The sequence below is a fragment of the Chiroxiphia lanceolata genome, chromosome 17 (genome assembly GCF_009829145.1).
Source record: "Chiroxiphia lanceolata isolate bChiLan1 chromosome 17, bChiLan1.pri, whole genome shotgun sequence".
Taxonomy (NCBI): Eukaryota; Metazoa; Chordata; class Aves; order Passeriformes; family Pipridae; genus Chiroxiphia; species Chiroxiphia lanceolata.
Window position 1 is genome coordinate 1,010,725 of NC_045653.1, and position 21,489 is coordinate 1,032,213.

At 51.9% G+C, this 21,489-nt stretch overlaps 1 protein-coding gene across 3 annotated transcripts in view; it reads right to left on the reverse strand.

Moving 5' to 3' along the window:
- Nucleotides 1–715: 715 nt before the first annotated feature.
- LOC116795337 (rho GTPase-activating protein 39-like) overlaps nt 716–21,489 on the reverse strand; it is a 56,611-nt gene continuing 35,837 nt past the window's right edge. For all 3 annotated transcript variants that reach the window (XM_032704986.1, XM_032704985.1, XM_032704987.1), the window contains exons 3-10: nt 19,288–20,587; nt 15,372–15,918; nt 14,094–14,183; nt 6,924–6,997; nt 5,296–5,495; nt 4,337–4,428; nt 3,682–3,851; nt 716–3,318 (exon numbers count right to left, since the gene is read on the reverse strand). In XM_032704986.1, coding sequence (XP_032560877.1) covers nt 3,124–3,318; nt 3,682–3,851; nt 4,337–4,428; nt 5,296–5,495; nt 6,924–6,997; nt 14,094–14,183; nt 15,372–15,918; nt 19,288–20,587 — 2,668 coding nt within the window. In that variant the 3' untranslated portion in view covers nt 716–3,123. The remainder of the gene's footprint in view (nt 3,319–3,681; nt 3,852–4,336; nt 4,429–5,295; nt 5,496–6,923; nt 6,998–14,093; nt 14,184–15,371; nt 15,919–19,287; nt 20,588–21,489) is intronic.

The window sequence follows — 21,489 nt, forward strand, 5'->3', positions numbered from 1 at the left end:
GCCAGCCAGACCTCGGGAAGACCCAGTGATTTGGCCAGCACAGGTGATCTTTACTGCCGTGACAGAGCAGCCCTTGCTGGCTTTGCCTGAAGTGCACCAGCTTTTCCCAGTGCTGACAGGACAGTGACCACCCCCAGAGCCAGGCCTGTGCTGCAGCCCCACTGCAGTGGGAACCAGCACCAGTCTGGAGCACCAACAGACTGCTCCCCGCGGCTCCTTGGAGCACGGATGGAGGAACAATGAGAGAATCTTCCAGTCCAGACATAAAAATGTCCCCATCAGGTCAGCCCAAGAGTCCAACTAACCCTATCTCCAGCAGCAGAGACCATGCAGGGGAGGATGCCTGTTTGGTCACGTCCCACAGCCCACTTGCAGCACTCCTAGCTGCTGGAGGAGGGACATGAGCAGAACATCTTTCTCTTAGCCTCCAACTGCCCAAAAACTTCTCTCATATCTTTATGACCCTGTAAGGCTCCTGAAGATCCTATGTAAAGCAGTATTTTCTTTCATCTGTTTAAACCCAGTCTCTTCCAAGCTTCATTGAGTGTCCCTTAGTAGCTGTCTGAGAGTTAAGAACAACAGAATCAGCCCACAGCATGGTTTCCAAGTGCTTGCTTCATGTTGATTCCAAAATCTTATTCATGGACACTGACATCCAGGCTGAAATATGCAGCTCCAGGCAGATGTAATCATGCTTCAGAAATTCACAAAAAAATCCAATGCACAAAAAGAACAACCATGGAGATTTTATTTATTACTATTAGAACAGAGAAGAGGCTACTTTACTGATTGGTATTTACAAATCTGTTGGCAAAGAAAATAATATCCAGTGTCCTTTATCAGCCTATTTTACAGCCCTGGCAAGAAGCATTCATTTGTAATAGCAGCAAATGCCTATGGTTTGATTGACTGCTACAGCGAAGTGCAAGGAACAACGGGGGTCACCCACGGGGCCCAGCCCAGGACAGGCTCTGCAGCCCCATGAGAAGGGCAAGGCCACGTGGCCAGGGCAGGACACCCTGAGCCTGCTCACTGACTCAGACCTCGGGACAGTGGCAGAGCTGGTAACCTCTGCTCGTGTCTGCACCTCTGGGGCAGAAGCTCCAGCCCTGGGGAACACACTGTCCAGCGCTGCAGGAGGGCCAGACAAGCCCCGCGGTGTCAGAGCGTGGGACGGGGGTGGGAAACACGCTGGTGCATTTCGAGGGCGTGTTTGACAGAGCTAATCCTGACAAGGCAGCAGGATTTCCTGGCCCACAGGACCACAGAGGCATCTGGTAGATGGAGAGGAACCATGACCTTTGTTCAGCTGGGCACAAACTGAATTCCTGCTGTGGAGTTCATCCAAACTCATCTGAATACAGGCTCTGGGAACCCTCTCAGACAGAGCCCCAGGCAAGCCAGCAGGCTTGGGGCACTCTGCATGTGGCACCTCTTGCCCACACTTGGGTACCCATTCAGGCATCAGCCCTAAATCTCATCGTTGGCAGGGCTCGGCTCCCCACTGCAGTCTGGAGAGGATGATCCCAGGTCCCCACTGGAAAGGGAGAGGGATGCAGAAACACAAATGCAACCTTGGATACTCCCGGCAGCCTTTAGCACTGCACCAGTAATCCCAAAACTTGGCTTTTTGTGGCAGACCCGCCTCCAGCAAGGAAAACACCTCAAAGGAAGAGTAACACTAGGATGCCACAGAATTAGGATCTGCTGTTTGGTAAGGAACATATAATAGCATCTGGAGGCTGTGGAGAGATCCATGTGCTGCCTCCAGAGGACATTGTCCTTGCTGTGCCTCACCTCTGGTGGCACACAGAAAGCCACATGGGTTCAACAGCAGCTGTGAGAACGCTAAGCTGCTGCCTGACACTACCTCCACTCAGGTTCCACCACACCTCAGCTGCTCAACCTGCCTCTTTCCTTCCCTTTCCCTTCCCAACCCCTCTGCAACAACTGTGGGAATTCAGTGGGAAGAGCACAAGTGCCACAGCTGACTACAGGCAGTACCAGCATTTCACAAGCACACAGCATTGCTGCTGCTCTCCGAGAACAGGAGCACTTCTGACTTTTGGGGCCTTCCCAGCTTTCTTCAGATCTGGGCTGAACCAGGAGGGGGACCAAACTGGTATTCAGTCCCCAGCAGAGCAGTCTGGGAAGGATGTGCTATCAGGAAGGGGGTGCTGGAGCCACAGAGGCTGCTCTGAGCGTGGGCTCTGATGCTCTCAGTAAAGCTGGTGTCAGTTCATGCTGTTCTTAGCAAAAAGGAGCTGCAAGGCTGCTGGGGTCACCCCTGCAGAGGATATGGCCCTTGGGAGGAGGATGCCACTGTGGCTGTTCACCTGCCAGGTGCATGGCCTTCTCTTTGTGCCCAGCCCTGTGGTGTGGGTGGGTGCTCAGCACAGCGCTGGTCCCATGTGCTGCTGCACACCTCTGCAGCTCTCTGAAGGTGAGGGGGATGCTGTGGATCTGGCCTGCCAGAGCTCCCAAGCGCAGAATGTCTGACCATCCAGCCCCCAGCAGCAGCAGCAGCTCAAAGACCTCCTCTCCCTGGGCTGCAGTGTGCTTCCACTGACCACGACAGCCCGAGGGACTTTTCTGCCTCAGTAAATCCCCTGCACCTCCACAGCCCTCCAGCCAACAGTCTGCAGAGGTGAACCAGGCTGCCCCCATAGCAGGAGGATTATCCCCAATGAGGCAGCATCTCCCCCAGGACCAGCTCATGCCACAGCACAGGAGTGATGTCCTACTACCTGAAGCCAACTGTGCCTCCAGAAGGGAAATGGAGAGTCTCGTTGCCCCATGTAGCAGTCCCTCACAGATGTCACAGCCTTTTCATTGAGCAACCAGTCTTGTGGCTCCCAGGAGGAGGGTTGCCCCTCTCTGACACACACACTGGAAGGCCAGGAACCGCTGACCCTGACCTGCCATGTCCAAGGACTTCCTGGTGCTGACAGAACCGAGCCCTCCAGGAATGTCCAGTCCTTGTGGTCGTATGCCGGGAGATGCTCAAGGGCTAACCCAGGGCGTGACAACAGCAAGGACAATGGAAGAAAACTACGTGGAGGGGAGAAGATTTAGGATACCCAGCAACTCCCCAGAGCAATGTGTGGACCCGGGGCCAGTGGCTCAGACCAGCCCTTTGATGAAGCTCGTGTCCAAGTGCACGATGAGCATGCGGAGGAAGGACATTTCCTTGCGCGTGTTCTCGAAGATGACGCGGGGGTCGTCGGACTGGCAGCGCAGGCAGTTGGGGGCCATCACCATGGCCAGGTTATTCACATCCATTTTTGTTCTGCCCACGTTTGACGGCTGAGCAAAGATCTGCAGAGAGCAAGAAGACATTCAGCTGGAATAGGAGAAAAGGGCAACAAAGTCCAAACAGGCACGCGAAGGAGCAAGGAGAGCAGAGATGGGGCCTGCCTTAAGGACAGTGCCCCAACAGCCACGCATGCCCAGGGGGAGAGCACTGTGCTCTGACACAGCTGACAGCCTTGGCAGGCAGGGAACAGGCCCCGGGCTCTACAGCATCAGGAGCAGGATTTATTGCTCCCATAAGGGACATGCCCAGCAGGGCTCCCTCCCTGAAGCCCACCTTAAATACAGATAGGAGGTCCTAAAACCCTGCCAATGGCCCAGCACAGCTGCCCCAGGCCCCTGGCCAGCCAGGCTGTGGGGGCTGCCTACCTGCAGGAAGTGGATGAGGTAACACAGCACCAGCCTGTTGAGCTCTGGCAAAAGCTGCACCACGGCCACGGCAGCGTCGGGGTTCTCGTAGTTGCTGATACACTCTTTGTAGAACTGCTGGGGAATCACAGGCTCCTCCAGCTCCCGATACCAGAGCTTGAGGAGAGAGGCTGGGCAGAAAGAAGTTGCATTAGAACAGCTCTGGTCACTTCCTCACCCCTTTGGGGGCAAACTCGGCAGTGAGACAGAGGGCAGAGATGGGATTTTGTGCTTGTGCTGCTTCACTTTATTTCAGTCTTGGCTCTGAAACATTCAGGCAGCCAAACTAGCCAGTTGTTGGGAAACATTGGCTTCTACCTGCCTGCTCCTCCAGGAAGCAGCTCTGGGGCTGCCTAAAGGAGAGGACAATGAGACCTGAAGGACTCCCACTGCTCTGCCCAGTTTGCACAGCCTCGCTGCACCAGAGCCAGAGGTTCCTCCCCATTCCCACTGTTTCCTCTATGGGCAGCGTTTGGAAAGGCAGTGAAAGGGCCCAACGTGAAATCCCAGTCAGTACAGCCAGCCTGTCTACACAGCCCCAAGCAGCAGCACACCCCCTGCTCCTGCCCCTGCCCCTCGACAGCCACGCCAGAACACTCCTGCCACGCTGCTGTACCTGGGATGTTGGGGTCACTCAGACTGCTCGGGATCCTCCACTGATCCACCTGCAATTTCAATGCATTCACTTCATCTATGTCACCAGGTATCCTGCAAACAGAGACACAGCAAAAGTGCTTTTGAGAGCGAGCCGGGCAATGTGCTCGGTGTGGTAGCTGCCCAGGCGTGGCTCCCAGGCTGCTCCTGGGGCCTCGGGGAGAAGGGACCAGGCACCAGCAGCAGCTACAGCAGCAGTTCCTCAGAGAGAAGGGGGTGCCTGCTTTTACACACAGTCTTAAAGTGGGGGTAGAAGCAACACTTGTCTCCTTTCCACTAGGTCAGAATCAACTCTCGTTGTCCTCATGAGGGATTGCTGTCTGTAACCAGGCCTCTCTGCAGCATGTTCAGACCAAAGATGAGCAGCATCTCTGGCTAAATATACCAAGACATTAGAAACCCTTACAAGGCAAAGTTGAGCCTTTTGCTGCCTACCTTAAACCATGTTTAGCTACTGAAAAACGAATACAAATCTTAAATACAAAGCAAAACCACACACAAAAAACCCCAAACAAAAACCAAACTCCAAGCAGAATGCCCTGTGTTCACCACACAGATTCTGTGTCTCTCTCGACTCCTCCTGTTTTGTGCAACACCAGGGCTGATGTGCTGCACTGGATGAGGTGCTCTGCCGGGACCCCAGAGCTCCTCCCACCCCTGAGCCGGCCAACCACCACTGCTGCATCTGATGAGAACTCACTGCCTTGCCTTCGGGTGTCCCCTCTCTGTTAACACATGCAAACAGGCTAATGCTACTTCAAGAGGTGATTCCTGAACATGGGGAAGGTTGGATTTTGTCCAATCTGCAGCAAAGTGCTGTTCTCAGGGAAGAGGAAGAACATGGAGGTCAATCTTGACTCTTTGGCTTTGAGGACTGACACAGGGGTGGCTCAAAAGTAACACATTGCCCCAGAAGCTCACCTGAAAATCCCCTCCGTCTGTTCCCCTCCCAGGGCCAGGACCTGCTGTGACAGCTGTGTCTGCACCCAGGGCAGCTTGTTCCCTGGGTACATGTCCTGCTGGCGCAGCATGATCTCCTCCAGGGAGCTGCCGAAGAGCGACGGGGTCAGGATGGCGTTCCTGGCGTGCGTGATCTCCTCCACTGTGGGTTTGCGGAGGCCCTGAGGACAGAGAAGAGCTCAGAGCAGCCGTGGCACAGCCAGACACAGGGAAACAGGGACCTAGAGACGGGGAGCAACCAGGACAGAGAAGAATGCCCACGCATGCGGTCACCTCGCCAGCCTCCTGGCAGCACGTTTCTCGTTCTGCAGCCTCCACTTCCTAACATCAAGAGTTGCTCTACTCATCAGGCCCTAGAGGAGCAGAGGAGACCACTTTGGAGAGTTCTGGGTGGTTCTGCAGGGATTCTGTTGCTGTGTTTCACAGAGTGAGGGGACTGCTCCACCTGCTGTGGGAGGCAGGATGGAGCCCGGCCTGCCTCTGGCCACGAGGAGGTAGGAGAGGGCATCTGTACCCTGACGAGTGCCTGGCCAAGGGACAGCTGAAAAACAGCCCTTGGGAGAAAGGAATTCCAGGTATTTCCAACTCCAGCAAAAGCTTTGCTCTCAGAGTGCTAAAACTTTTTGAAAAGCAGGCACTGGTACCTGTCCCTTCTGGCAGACACCAACACTTGAGAGGGGCTTTGAATCTCCGGTGGCAGCAGTTCGGAGGAGTGCAGAGCTGGCACAGGGGGACAGAGCGGGCACAGGGGGACAGGCTGCCCAGCACGGTGGCCTTTGGCAGTGACCCTGCAGCCAAGAGGGAGGCACAACAGGGGGAAGTTCCCACCAAGCCCTCGGGGGAAGCAGTGGCCAGGGCTGCAGTTGTGTGCCTTGTGTGTCTGGAGGCTTCCTGTCCTGCCCCCGCCAGGACACCAGGAGCCTTCACCCCTCCCGAGATATTTCAGCTATTTGCTCGCTGTACACGAAGTCCAGATGGCAGGGAGGCCCCAGAGGGATTTGCAGAAATAAAAGATGACCAGATCTGGCTCAGGGACCTAGAATGGACAGGCTGAGGCCACCTGCCAGCTTTCACAGCCACACAGAGAACCGTGCAGAGGGAAGGGAGGAGGATTTTCAGATAACACAGAGCACAGAGGCTCCCGTTCACACCAGACATCTCTGCTGTGTGACTGTTTGAATCGGGAATGAATAACTCTGCAGTAAACCAGCTGGAAAACCCAGCTCATGCAAGCTCTCAGTGGCAAAGGGAGAATCTTCCCTCACCTGAAGAAACTAAGTGATGGACATCCTTTGCACAGACAGTTCCTCTTACCCTGGAGACAAGTACATGTCGGGTTTGTCTCTGTCCCCAAGGGCAGGGAGCACCCAGCCATGCAGCTGCCAGCACGGCAGGCACTGCCTTCCAGGAGGATGATGGGACCTGGGCACAGCCTTCTCCCACACCTTTTGCACCCTGAGCAAACCTTCCCCCACTCGCTATGTCTGCATCTCCCACCACTGGGTCAGTGGTGACCTCCTGAGTCAAGGAGTGAGTGCTCAGGGACCCGGGCAGCAGAGTGCCCCGGGCAGCCCCCAGGCCCTGCTCACCTTTTTGCCTCCAGTGACGGCCACTTTCTGGAGTTTCCGGTAGCAGTACTTGGCATAGGTGCTAATGGGCAGACCTGGAGGGAAAGAGGAACGAGTCGTCAGCCCACAGCATCATGTACCCACCACCCCAGAGCCCTCCAGAGAGCTCCAGCACAGCAGCTCAGACTGGCACAAGCAGCCCAAGCAGCCCTCTCCATGTGTGGCAGGGCAGGGCTGCTGGAACCTCGCACCGAGCGCCCCGAAGCCTCCCAGCCCCATGGCAGGCAGGGTCAGTGCCAGCCGGGGCTTGGGCCTCCTTGGTCAAGGCTCATAGCTCTGCCCCTCCCAGCCCCACTCCTGCAGATCTCCACCTCCCTCACAGGAGCCAGTCCTGACTCAGGGCACAGCTGCCCCTCAGCGTTCACAGCCTGGGCACACACACACACCTGAGTCCTGCCTGCTGGCACAGCCAGGGCAAGTGCCTCACAGACACAGGGCCAGGTAATTACATCCTCCCAGACCATAGTCACAGAGCACTCAGTCAGCCTTCTGCCAGGGGAGGTTATAAAGTGTTTTAAACCAATTGCTTATGATCCAAGAACTTGAGTTCCTTGGCTAGTGGGAGAGGAGCAGCAGAGAAAGCTGCGTGTGGCCAGAGAGGCAGCACCACTACCTAGAGTGACCTCAGGACATAGGGAGAGGTGTGGGGAGATGGCAGGGTGTCAGCATCCCCAGGACATGCAGAAGGCTTCCTCATGCTCCTGCCTGCAGCCTCCTCGAACCCTTGTCCTGTGGGGCTCAGGGGTGCTCTGTGAGATGGGGAAAATGGGACACACCAGAGCCTGGGAACTGCACCTCCAAAGCTGCTGTCCTCCACAAGAGTGCCTGCTCTGGCTGTGCTTGGTTCAGTGAACTCTGAGGGCGAGCGCAGGCAGGATTCACAGAGCTAATCCCCCCGTGACACCAAGAGAAATGTTTGCAATGACAGAGCACTGATTGCTGGGAGAGTTTTTCCAAAACCATTGGCCTTTTGTTCTTGTTCAAGTAAAACCCAAACTGCTTGCTGAAAGCAGTGAATAGATCTGCCCTATTTGATTCCCTGCCAGGCCCAAAGCTCGCAGCAGAGTTCAAAATACTTGTGGCTTTGAAAATCTACATTCTGGTCAGATGCTGCGTGTTTCAGATCAGCCTTTCACACACCCTAAGGCTTAGGTAAGCTGGTCGGGAACTTGGAGGTCCTCAAAACCCCTCAATGCAGAAGGAGGACAAGCTCTTCCCAAGCAGAGCAACAATTCCCAAAGGTGAGAGATATGTTGTCCCCCATTCTCCTCTCAGCCATCAGACAAGCCACAGTCCTTGGCTCCTCATAAGGAAACAAGCACCCCCTGCCTCACAGCTGGAGCAGCCTCTCCCCACCGCTGGAGCCACGCCAGAGGAGGTACAACAGTACTCCCATCTCCCACAGGCAATGGGAAGGAAAGCCAGCTTTAAGAATTTCTCTCTCAGGAATATATAAAGCAAAATATTCACTGTAAGCAAAAATCTTACTAATCCCAGGCACGATTTAAACTGGGAATGTCTAAGGACTAAAGCAAACAATCCCAATGAGCTGCTCTGTGGTGCTTCACTATCCCAGGTTACAGCTTCTGCTGTCGGATGTGAGACACACCCTGAAGCGAGGTGTCACCCCTTACAGAGGGGATGGGAAAGAGGCTGGACTCTGTCTCTGCATCCCAGCAATTATGCAGGAGGCAGCACATTCAAAACTAATAATAGGAAATGTTTTCTCACACTGTAATTAGACCATGAAACCCATAATCACCCCAAAAGCTTAACAAGGTTTGCAGAGGAACTGGTGTCTTGCAGAGCCTGATGCGTGGGCAGCAGACACGTTTGCTTGAAGCCTGTTTCATACTTTCCCAGGAAGCTCCCTGGTCCTGGGAACAGCCTAAAACATCCAGCACTTTCTGCAGCGAGGCCTCCTGCTCAACGTAACGACCGAGCTGCAGCCTCTGACACAAAGGGGCCTGTTGGGGCCTCACATGAGGCCAACTAAGTGTGAGGCAACTGAAAAACAGACTTGCTGCGTGCATGAGAGGCTGGAGGAGATACTGCCCACAGAGCTGAATGGCCAAGAAAGCAGCAGAGCCCTGAGGAACAGGGTGAGCAGCACTGGCCCTGGTGAGCGCAGAGGCCATGAGGCCCCAGGGCAGGAGCCACCTGCCCCGGCACAGGCGTTCCCGGCTCTGGGGCACGTGCAGGGTGGGATGGGCAGCGGAGAGGTGGAGAGGCCAGGAGGCACACAGTGAGCTGCTGACAGGAACATGTGGGAGAGGAGCAGAACTTAGCCTCAGCTTTTCCAAACCAGCAACCTGCCCCAAGCATCTGGTGTTTTTGGAATGCTCAGCCAGTGCCCAGCTCCTGGCACCGAGCTCTTCACACACAGCCTGGTGTCCCAACACACGGGTCAGGTACCCCCCAATGCCCCAGCTCATGCCCCGTGGTGCAGGGCCAGGCAGCTTTGTCTGCACCACCTGGAAGGGGCTAATCCTGAAGGCAATTCCACTTCTGTGAGCGCATCATGAATCTGAGAAATCAAAGATGATCTGTTATTTCCTGTGGTACCACAGTAGCCTCAGGAGCTCAGGAAGAGAAAACTACTAACAGCCCACAGAGTGAAAAACAGTTTTCAAGGGAAAATATTTTTCCGTGTGCCAGCCTAAAAACACATCTTAAAGAATCTCTCCTTTTACAACAAGTTAAAATCCCAAAACATGCAGGAACATACCTTCTGGAACAGACTAGAATGCTTTCCTGCCAAAAACTGTCTTAAAAATGCATCAAACAGGACCTGCATATGGGACATGTATTTTAGCACAGGAAGAAGCTGTTGTCTGGATATTTTTCTAATCTATCACGGCCTCTTGGACCTCAGCCAGAGGCAGGGTCTGAGACCAGGATCCTGTCTTACGGCGCTCTTTAGCACAGGGGGAGGTGCCCCCAAGCAGCTCAGCTGGGCTTGGCACCAGCAGTGCTGCTCTCCTGGCTGAGATCTGCCCAGGCACCCTCATTTTACAGCACTGTTTTAGCTGCTTTTCCTCACACCACCAGTGCCTCCTTCTGCATCCCAGCAATGCTTCTCCATCACCATTCCTTATGTGGGAAATGCCATATGCAGCAGCCCAAAGGGCCGGATGAGCCAGCAGCCTGCACCTGTCACCAGGATAAGAAACAGATACAGGATGTCTGAAAAATGAGTCTGCCCCTTCCAAAGTCTCCTGGCTAACAGCAGGTGGGCAATACCCTGAGGCAGTGCTGCACCTGGACCATTAACCAGACTTCCCTTCTTCAAATTTGTCCCATTTCTTCCCAAGCCTCTTTATGTTCCCAACCTGCACCACCCCCTGCTTTGCTGACCCTTCACGATTTCATTCTGTGCTTCAGGACAGCGTGTTCTGGACCCTGCTGCCCAACACCAAAACCAGGCAGCCTCCAGCTCTGCTGCTTCCACAAACAGAAATTTTCTTCTTGCTTTCCCCAGGTGACCTAAAGTTTCTTTCAGCCCATCGACCTTCTCTCCTCTTCCCTCCTCCAGGCCCAGCTCCCGTGTCACCTCCTGCCACACTCATGAGCCTCGGAGGGACCCTGGGCAGCACATGCAGGGTGGGCACAGCACGACACAGTCGGGGGCTGCTTTGTTCTCTGTCCCTTTCCTACAAGCTCCCGATCCTCTGTTTGGTCTCTGACCTCTTCCCAGCACTGTGCATGTGTTTCTGGAAATTCATATATGAGCTGCAAAATGTCCTTCCCTCCTCTGAAGGGCTCCAGTGGGGCCTGCTGCTGCACGTGCACTCAGGGATCTCTGCCCCATGTAAAACCCTGCTTCTGGTTTAAAACAGTGCTTCTGGTGACACAATTTTCTCTGCTGCTTGATGGCTCTGTTACTCACCCTCACCAGATCCCTCTGCACCTTTCACTTCTACAGTCCTGAATAATTTTGTATCAACACTGAGTTGCCAGCTCATGATTTGTCTCCTTGTATAAACTCAAAGCCCAGCTTACATTCTTGCAGGATCAGCAGACAATCCTCCTTCTGAAAACACAGCATTTATTTCTACCTGTTATTCTTCTGCCTTTCAATGGGTTATTGATGCATGAAAAGATCTCACACCACCTTCATATTTCATTTACTTGCAGAGAATTACTCTAGAAGATGAAGATTGCAGTGGTAAGTGTGGGAAACTTCAAAATTCTTTCTTTGGGTGTATGTCAGATGGTAAATGTTTACTCACCTAAGTGTTTATAAGCCTCTGCACTGAAGGGAGTGTGTGTGTGTGTGTGAAATCACTGCTTCAACTCCATTTTTCACTGAAAGATATACATAGATGCCTCCTTATCTACTACTCAGTTCTGACTGAAGACAGTACATTTAATTTCCTTATGGATTTCTCTGCTAAATTGCTGCTACATCATCCATAAGCATCTTCACATTTCAGAGCCACTAATGAGCTCCTCACAACAGCCTTGCAGCTTCAGGGATCCCACCACCCCTCACACGTCTGGCAAATGGGGCTGGTGGAACAGAACCAGGTGTTCAGGGAACAGCCTGACCTTTCCAGCCAGCAGCAGAGAGAACCTGGCGTGGTCCTGCAGGATTTCCCCTTACTTCAGGTGCAACTCTGAGGTCAGGCCCCAGAAAAAGTCCTCAGAGTTCTAAGTCACCTGTGAAAAAGCTGGTTTGAGTGAGCTGCCAGCCCTGCTGCCTCCTCTGCTGAGCCCCTGCAGAGCAGCTCATCCATCCCAGCCACTGCCAGAGCAGCCTCCTGTGCCAGAGAGCACACAGGGCCCAGGGAAGGACAGGACGGAACAGCCTCAAGCTGTGCTGGGGGAGATTCAGACTGTATATAAGGGAAAACTTCTTCACTGCAAGGGTAATGAGGCACTGGAACAGGCTGCCCAGGGCAGGGGTGCAATCTCCACCCCTGGAAGGGTTAAAAAAACACGTGGCACCTGGGGACATGGTTAGTGGTGGCCTTGGCAGTGCTGGGGGAACAGTTGGACCCGATGACCTTAGAGGGCTTTTCCAACCTTAATGAATCTGTGATTCCATGAAAGGGAACAGTGTGTGTGACCTGTCACCAGAGCCCAGCTGAGCCCACACACGCACGGCTGACTCTCAAGTGCTTCATTCTGGAAACTTTATGAAGTTATCCTGGCATGCCTTTTGCATAACATTTCATATACTTATATATATTTATAAATATATATGATAGAAGCAAAACAGAATATCCTGAGTTGGAAGGGACCCACAAAGATCATCGAGTCCAAATGCTGGTGTTCTACTTTTTTTATTTTAAATTTATTGTTTGTTCTTAGGTAAAAACCACCCCTATCTTCCTAAGCACACCTCCAGCACATGCAATACAGACATATAATTGTTCAGAACAGCCTGCTCAGCCCAGAGGCAGCACACCCTGCTGTGGTAGTTTGGTCTAGGCCTTCCTTGGTGACCAGTTTGTAACCACGGAAGGGCCCAGATTTACCCAGTATTCCCTACGATTTTTACGTAAGCCAGACTATAAGAAGAAAGGAGGAGAGGCCTTCGCTCTCTGTCCTTCCGGCGGCTTGGAGGTGCAGGTTCCCTGCTGCTGAGTCTGCCGTGCTGGGGAGCGAGGCCTGGTAGGGCCTTGTCGACCTTGGGAGGTGGAGGTTGCCGGTGATCGTTCCAGAGCGACTCTCGGTTGTCCCAAGGAGAGCAGTGAGATATTTCTTTGCTAACTCTTTTAGTTGCTAGATATTGGGCTACTAATCAGGATATATATATATATTTTATTTTGGTTTTGTTCCTTTTTCCCTTCCCCCTTTCCCTTGTGAAATTGTATATATATTTCAACTGTATATAACTGTAACATAAGTGTAAATATATTTATATATATATTGCTTTAGCTGTCTCTCTCGTTTCGGTTTTTTCTTGGTTGTTTTTCTCCTTCTTCTCCCTGAGGTTTGGGGGGGGGGACACGACGACTTCTTGTGGTAAGGTTTGGAGACTTGGCAGGGAGCCAGCTTCAAACCATATCACCTGCACAGAGCAATCTCCATGGAGTTGTCCCATAAAGATGCCTAAGTCCCTCTGAGCACAAGAAAAATGAATTTTCAAAGGCTCAGAATGGGCTGAACTCTCCTGGGCATGAACAGGAAAGGAAAAACACATAGTCCTACCAGAAATATAATACTTCTGTGCAATTTCAGGTCTCTGCTCCAAATCCCAGCAGAGACAGAGAAACAATGAACCCTCTGAAGTGCAGGGGCTCCAACCCAGGGCCCTCCCCAGCCACCTCCCTTGCAGCTGCTTCGTGACACAAGGTGACACAGCAGTGACACAGCAGTGACACAGCAGTGACACAGGGAAGCCACCACAGGGAGCACAGCTGCCTGCTGGTGTCAGGTAGGGCTCAGGAATGCAGGAGCTGGACTCCAGCTCTCACAGATTACAAACACCAACGCCACTTGATAGAAACTGCTGCCTGATAGGAATTCACAGGGCTGACTCAAGTTTCCTGAAAGCAATACAGAAAAATACTGAATGGACTTTTTGTTCAGTAAGACTTTAGCCAGATAAAGTGTTATCCTGCACCAGCAGTTGAACTGAGTCTGGAGGAATGTGTGAGCTCTTGTTCTCTCAGCAGAGACTCCAGTGCAGGCCCTGGGCTGTCAGAGCTCAGAAAGGGAAGCCAATACTGGAGAGAAGAAGGTAGTGTCCTTCCCCAGGTACACCATCCTCCCCGAAGGACCTCAGATTAGGCAGTGGTTTACAAAATCCATTTACATGACTGAGACAGGATCTTCTCAACACACTGGCTCATGTGGCTTTTAGCACCGGAACATGCTATGGAAACTCCATGGCATTCACAAACCAGTTGAACTACAGCCCCAGGTCTGCATCCAAATTAAAATCCCTTTTCTCACAGTAGTTTGACTGAAAGGGCCCCCACGTGTCCCACATGCAGCCCAGCTGCCACCCACACTGCTGATCCACGCTCTGGTCAAAGCTCACGGACCAGCCACCCACCAGGGAATTTTTCCCAAGTCTATGCACTTAAAAAAATAGCCTGATTTTCAGCAGAGCTCAGAATCCCTGCTTGCCTGAGATCAGTGCAGACCCCCCTCTTGGCCCCCTGTGCCTCCCCTTACCTTCATCCTCTGTGTTTTGTTTCCTCTTTTTCCTGGATTTCGAGTTCTTCTTGTTTTTCAGATCCACAAGCTCCTTGATGCGCTGGGCAACTGAAGAATCAAAAGAGGATCTGGATTAATAATGTGATATATTAAAATACCAAAGCCTGGAAGTGCCCCTGGCTGTGGCAGCCAGCCTGACTCCAGCACGAGAGGAGTCTGGGGAAAGGTCCTGCAGCACAGCCAGCTCCCAGTGCACCCGAGTGAGGGGCCCAGAACATCACTCAGGTTCTCCAAATGGCCAAACAGTTGAGAAGCCTAAATAAACTTGCTGCCTAAATACCAGCAGAAGGAACAATCTGCTCAGACAGCTCAGAGCGCTCCTCCTTGCTGCCTGCACTCCGGGCCAAGCGCAGCTGGAGGGAATGGTTTGGGGAGAAGTGACGAGGGCAGAGGATCCTCATAAAACCCAAACTAGTGCTGCACACCCGACAGTTCAGTGAAGGAATCCCACATTAAGGCTACAAGCACAAAACTAGGAGGCAAGGGTTGACGTTTCAGCACTGCTTGCCCTGGTCCCACCTCTGCTGCGGTGCTGGGGCAGAGCTGCACCCACCCCACACACCTGGGGGGCTTCAAACACAGGGGGAAGCCCTCACAGACCAAGGGGAAATATGTGCTCTGGTTTCTGGCCTGAGACTGGACAGGATATGGTGAGCGTTGTTGTTGTTTTTACTCCACATTAAAATTGGGGAATACCTGCTGGGCTGGTCCCCAGACTTTTGAAAGACAGAGGAATTGCACCAAAAGCCTGCATTCTTCGGGGTCCCTGACTGTGCCAAGCCCAGGCCTGTTCCCAGTGTTGGCAATGGCTCCCTTCAAAAGTTAGGTATTAACATCATCCTTTTTTTTTTTTCCCCCCAGCTTTAAGGAACTTAGAAGTAAAGTCTTCAGACTGTACTTTTTTATCACTCATTTACTGACTTAGAAATAAATGTCTTCAGAGAACCCAAAGAAACTCTGCCATTGGTGGATCAAACTCAGCTCATTTCAGTGCTGATGGATGAGGTGAGCACGCTCTGGGCTTGGCTTTTCTTAGTCAGACACAAGAGAGAACTGGAAGGGGATGAGCTAGTGACAGCTTCATCCCACTAAGGAAGGAAGAACTCACCCAATACATTGTGCTTTCACTGACAGAGCCCACAGCACTGGCTGGGGACTACCTGTACTTTTAAAACCCAGAGTGGAACAACCTACCAGGATGTTGCTGGGTACAGAGGAGGTGCATGAGGCACTTACTGTTTTCATCACTGTCAAGGTGGCGATAAATGTAACCTTCCAGGTAAGACTGAAATTTGGGTGAAGGGGAGAAAAAGGCCAGACTGATGGCCATCAGTTCCCAGCCCCACGCCAGGCTCCGGTAGCACATGTTGTCTGTGGTCTGCCGGATCAGCTGTATGTAGAGCTCGTCCCGCAGCCCCTGCATGCTCCAGCACTTGGTGACCGTCACCAAGGCCACGTGGTTGCGGTCCAGGCGAGTCTGGCGGTCTCCCATGTAGCTCTGCACCAGCTTGAACATCTCACACGCCTCTTTTTTGATGGTGCGGTTGCTGGTGATGAGCATGGGCTTTTTGATGGAGCCGCCGTTCCAGGACAGCATGTTGGAGATGGAGATCCTGCGGCGGAAGATGCCCTGCGTGTGCATGTTCAGGTTTTTGGAGGCCCAGTCTGCCATGCTGCTCTGGGAGATGGGCTTCCGTAGGGTGTTGTAGGGGAAGTGGGATCCCACGCAGCCCCCACGCTGGCCACTGCCCTCCTGCTTGGGGTCCAGCTCAATGGTCCCAGGCTGTGAAGAACAGAAGTGTTAAAAGCAGCTTAGGTGACTCCTTACCCTGCTAGGAAAATTACCCATGGTGAGTCATGAAGCTACCAGGAACTGCACAGTGCAAACACGACTTGGTGCAGAATCTGTGGCTGACACCTATAGTTCTGCAAGAGCCTGGCTGGCACAGCCACACTGCTGCATTCCCAAAGGGAAGCGCTGGGACATGGAGCAACAGGGCTGAGTGTCTAAGCTGTCCCAGAGCTCATGGGGACAGCCCAGGCAGGAGCTGGGCCAACTCCCACAGCAACCAAGCACTGGGGAGCCAAGCATCTCCCCACTCCTCACCTCTCGGTTCCTGTGGAGCTCCAGGAGGCAGGTGGGGACACCAGAAGGTAGCAGAGACTAACCAGCCACAGCAATATGAGCAGTTTCCTTCTCAGCCTTACCCATTGTGGCCCCTACAATCCCATACCTGGTTCCTACCTTCACTATTTTTCCAAGTTCTAGCAAAAAACCCCCAACCAAACAAAACCAAATCAACACAGCCAGCAACCCTGTGGAGCTGCCTGTGCCTGGACAGTCTCTGCACTAGAGGTGTTGAAATCACCTATCTCAATTACACCATGACCTTCCTACTGGAAAGACTAATGAGACACACAAACAGGACAGGAGCAGCTGAGAGGCACACAGGAGAACGGGTACGAGTATTTTGATGGCAAGGCTGTCACCCAGGTCGGATAGATCATGTTTGAGTTGGTGAAGTGAAGGAGATCAGGTACCTGTGTGAGTCAGCTGCCATCTCCAGTGCTGCCAGATCCCACAGACCCAGCACAGCCTCCTGCCAAACTGGCCCAGCTCCTCAGCAGCTACAGGGAAGGCACCAGCTGTGGCTACAGATCGGGGCTTCTGCAAGTCCTGCTGCACAGGACTCAGGGACACCTCTGCAACACGCTCCCCATTGGCACAACCTTCCCCAAATTAAATCAGAATTGCTCACAGTACTGAGTTCTCAGAGAAGTTCTCTTCTCAGAGAAGTGGGGATAGCTGCTCCCACCCACAGACTGCAGTTATCAAACTCATCTACTCCAGGGACAAGTCCACTGATCACAGGTTCACAGAGATCAGCAGCACAGACAGAGACCTTCCTTCCTCCCAGACTCCGTCTGTACTTTTTACATGCAGGCCATCCTTCTTTCCCAGCAATCACTACAGATAACTACATCATTAGAGCTTTGGTAGTACTGGTCCCAAGAAAACATGAGTAATGATTACTTGAGAGAAAAAATACTGCTTTTGCCTATCCAGAGTTCTTAGTTTTGAATGCAAGTGGCAGCCTGGGACACATATTGAACCCAAGCGCCCAAAAAAATTGTTTTAGGAAATGGACTTTTTTGTTAGACTTGAAATTTCCACATGGAGCAGCCAAGAGCTAAAGAGCCCACATTTCACTCTGTGTTCTCCAAGGAGATCGCTAGCAAGCGGAAAAAGCCAAACAAGATAATCTAGAGCTTTTTGCTTTTTAAAGGAAGACAAAAAACACATGTAGTAAATTTTGGTTTTGAAGTGGAAATAGTGAAATCAAACATGTATTTTCCTTCTTTGCAGACCACCTTTAACTTGCATGCCACACTCTGCTCTGGTCATGGTCTACAGTCAACCCCACACCACACAGTAGTTCTTAGAAGTTTAGGGCAAGTCAGTATTTTCTTCTTCGCACAGAGGAACTGCTGAACTCATGAAAGAGGCTCCAACCCTTCCCTATCTTACACCCAACATGTCCCTACACGTGGATGATGGGATTAGCACACATCACATTTCACCTCTTATTGCCAGCCGGGGGCACAATCAATTCTCCCCTTTTTCTACCGTTGTGCTTTGTATCCTTTGAGTTACTCCTCTACTTCCTCACCCTCTCTGAATTCACTCAACACACTGACTAAAAATCCCTGCCTGCAGTTCTCTGCCATCTCCATATCCTCAGTCTCCTTCAATTCACCTTCCCTGACCAGGGCTGGTTTTCCTCCTATCACCTTACCTGCTCAGGGCTGGTTTTCCTCCTATCACCTTACCTGCTCCTTCAGCATCTTCCTTCTGAAGAGCCACCTCCTCGTACTCTCTCAAGGTTCAGCAGGCTCAGGGTTCTCTGCTCTCTCTGAAGTTTATCTCTCACATCTCATTCACACAGCTCCCCAGCTGTTATCTTTGTACTGGCAACACACAGCCATCTGTGCTCAGCCTGTCTCAGAACCTCTGCCCACACTCCTCAGATAATGAGAGTCCTTGTCTCCTCATTCTCCTCTCCATCTCACAGGCCCAGCACAGGACATCGCTGATGACTCAAGCCACTCACTGCCATTTTCAGCTAAGGCAGCAATTTCGCTGCCATGTTCTCTGCAACTTCCTCCTCTCCTTACTTGGACTCTTACATTTCTGAGTATTTCTGTGAATATTTCTTTATTTACTGACTCTTTGCCTTTACCACAACATTCATCTCCTTACATCTTCCACTGTATTCTCCTTCCCCATATTACAACACATGAACTATTCTTCTTCATTTTCAAGGCCAACAGCCTATCCCCAAACCACCATCTCTTGTGGATAATCAAGACATCAAGTCTCAGCTCTCCCTGTCAATGCAATGAGGTGTAACACAGCTGGAAGACCAGAGAGCAGTTTTCCACCAAGTCTAAAGAGGCTGTGAAATGAAATTCCTGAACTATTAACAGTAGATTGTATAAACTTGATCTGGCTCTGTGCCTGAAAAATGGGAAATGCAGGAACATGACATCAGTTTTCCAAGAGATTTCAGGTGACAGCAAGGTACTTGGCAAACTAAATTCTGCAGAAGTGCTGTGTCATAGAGAAAAACTACTCCCCTTGTGCAGGCACACTAATGGGCTTTAAAATAATTAACACTGGTTTTCTAAACGTTTCTATTTGATGCTCAGGAATTGGGAGGGAGAACAGCATATGAGGAACCATCAGAAAAAGAAGAGAGAAAGAGGAATTGCTGCCTCATGGCCACGTAAATCCTGACGCCTGTGTCCTGAACCCCACTGACTCAGATCATCCCAGCAAAGGAAGGACATACGAGGAGCAAGGGCTCCCAACAAAGACACGAGTGACAATAAATTGATGGGGCAGCAGATTTACCCAAACAACAGAGCAGTGCTGAGGGCATGCTGGGCATGAGCCCTTAGTCCCCGCAATTCCTCTTCCTCTCACACCAACCAGTGGTCTGAAATGAGGTCTCCACTTGCAAAGCTGTGAAGCTTTGTGACCTGTTTCCTATTTTGCAGGCCCAGACATGTTTTGAACCAACCCCCTCTCGGGAGCAGTTCTGCACCACGATAGCCCAGCCAAGGCGCCCGATTCCCTGCCGTGCGGTACCTGTGAGGAGAGGCGTGTGGCATCCGACGAAGCCAAGCTTGTCTGGCTTGTCACGTTCTTTTCTAAAGAATCTATTTTCTCAAAAGTCCTCTTCTGCCTCATTGTGTCCTGCAGAGCAGCTGCATCGCTGGGAAAGCCCTCCCTCATCTCCAGGCCCTGCCTGTACAGAGACCTGTTGCTGGCCGAGACGTCGTCCCTGGAGCTCCGGCTGATGCATTTTTTCAAGTGGTCAGACTGAAACCTGACCTTGCTGCTCTCTGCTGGGACGCCACTCTCCAGGCTCTCAGCATCCAGGCTGGCTTTGCTTCCCCTGCAAGCTGCTGACCTGCCCACCACTGCACGCATCTCAGCGATCACTTTATCGTTCAGAGCTGTGAGCTCACTGCTGCTGCCCACAGAGCCAGGTCTTACTTGACCTGTTCCTTGCCTCCTTCCTTTCCTTTTTCTCAAGCTTGGAGAAGGGCCGGTCGAATAACCAGAATCCTGGTGGCTTATACCAGTTGGGTACTCCTGAGTCTGCAGGCTGTTCTGACGACTGTGGTGGAGTTCCATGTTCTTGAGGACGTTGGCTTCCAAGATCCTCCAAGACTGCTTGAAACTGTCCTTTGAAGCAAGCTGACCAGGCAGTTTAGTGGAGGCATCAGCTGTTGCAGAAGAGTGGGAGAGTTTGGCAGATTGGTCAACATTGACCATATGTTTTATGTATTCCCTGCCAGCTGGGCTGTATTCAGTGGAAGAGGGATTTCTTGCATGCTTCTTTGCAGCTTGCTGCTGTTGCATACTGGGATGCTGCAATAATTTGGTCGGTTGCAGCTGCTTTTTTAAGCTATTGCTTGGTGACCTTGGTGGAGACATGCCACTCACAGCAATGCTTTCTGTGTCCATATCGACTGGTGGCTCATCGTAAATTGGTGACTCTAGCGATGGCTCATCGTATATGGGTGCAGGGGAGGCATACTTGGGGGATGCAGGCTGAGGGGTTCCTGTCCGGCTCCTGGGAGGTGTTTGAGAAGTTGGACCATTCATCAGCACCAGGCAAAACCCACCGTTCTCCGTCTTTTTGATCTGCATAGACTGCTTTGTGTCTCCTGTTTGCTTCATCGCTCCAGGGCTCTGGGACCTGGATTGAGGCTGAGCATATATAGCTGGTTTTGGAAGAGATTTTGGGCTGTTGGGCTCTGGAGCGCTCTGCAGCTGAAGTGAACTGTTTGAAAAGCTCTGTATCTGCCTCAAACTGTTCACTTTGACCAACATGGCTGCTTTTGTGCCTGGCAGAGGCTGCCACTGGGTAGGAGTCTCCCTAAAAGAAGAAAGATACAAATACAAGCGATTACTGAAGGATGGTATTAACTAGAGTACCCTCTACATCTACACAAATACCACATAGTTCCTCTCAAAGTGCCTGAAGATTCCCCAACCAGTTACATCAGCATGTTATTTTTTCCTGGAGATTCCCCTTCCTGAAACAGAACATCATTGTTGTTACACACATGATAAATTTCTGAGTTGTGAACAGCAGAACGAGATGAAATGAGTTCATGATATTATAACCTGTCTGGTATCAGCAGCACTGAGATAGGACACAACCTACACTTTTAAACTCAGCAGCCAGCATGGTACCCAGAACAACCAGCTGGAGATTAGCAACTTCTTCTGGACCACTCAAGCATTAAATTGGAAAGTAATCCCAAGTATCTGCCTTTGGATTATCCAATTATGATGACAGTCCTTCCAGACCACGCTATTTTGTTGATTTAGGTTTCCAAAGGCATGTTTATTCTGCAGAAAAACCTATGAGGTCTATGGGAAGTGAATGGAGGCAGCCATCCTCAGCTCATAGGATGTGTTACAGCCCCACACAACATGCCAAGCCTCCTCCCAATCCTGATGCACTAGATCTGGTTCCCTTGGCCAAACCAACTGGCCCTGCTCAGCTCTCATGGCTGTGAAACCCTCCTCTGACCCGTGGTGGTACTCAGGATCAAAACCCAACATGCCCACTGCAACACCCCAGTTCCAAGGGCACTTTCTGCAGCAGAACAACAACGTGCTGTCAGGGCACAGCCACAGCCAGTCTGTGTTTGCGAGCTCTGAGGAGAAGGGAAAAGCTGCTAAACCAGCCTGAGCTTCCAGGTTTTCCAAGGCACCACAGTCCTCAGGAAGGTCTCCTTGAACCTGGCCCCGTTTTGTTCCCTACCTCCA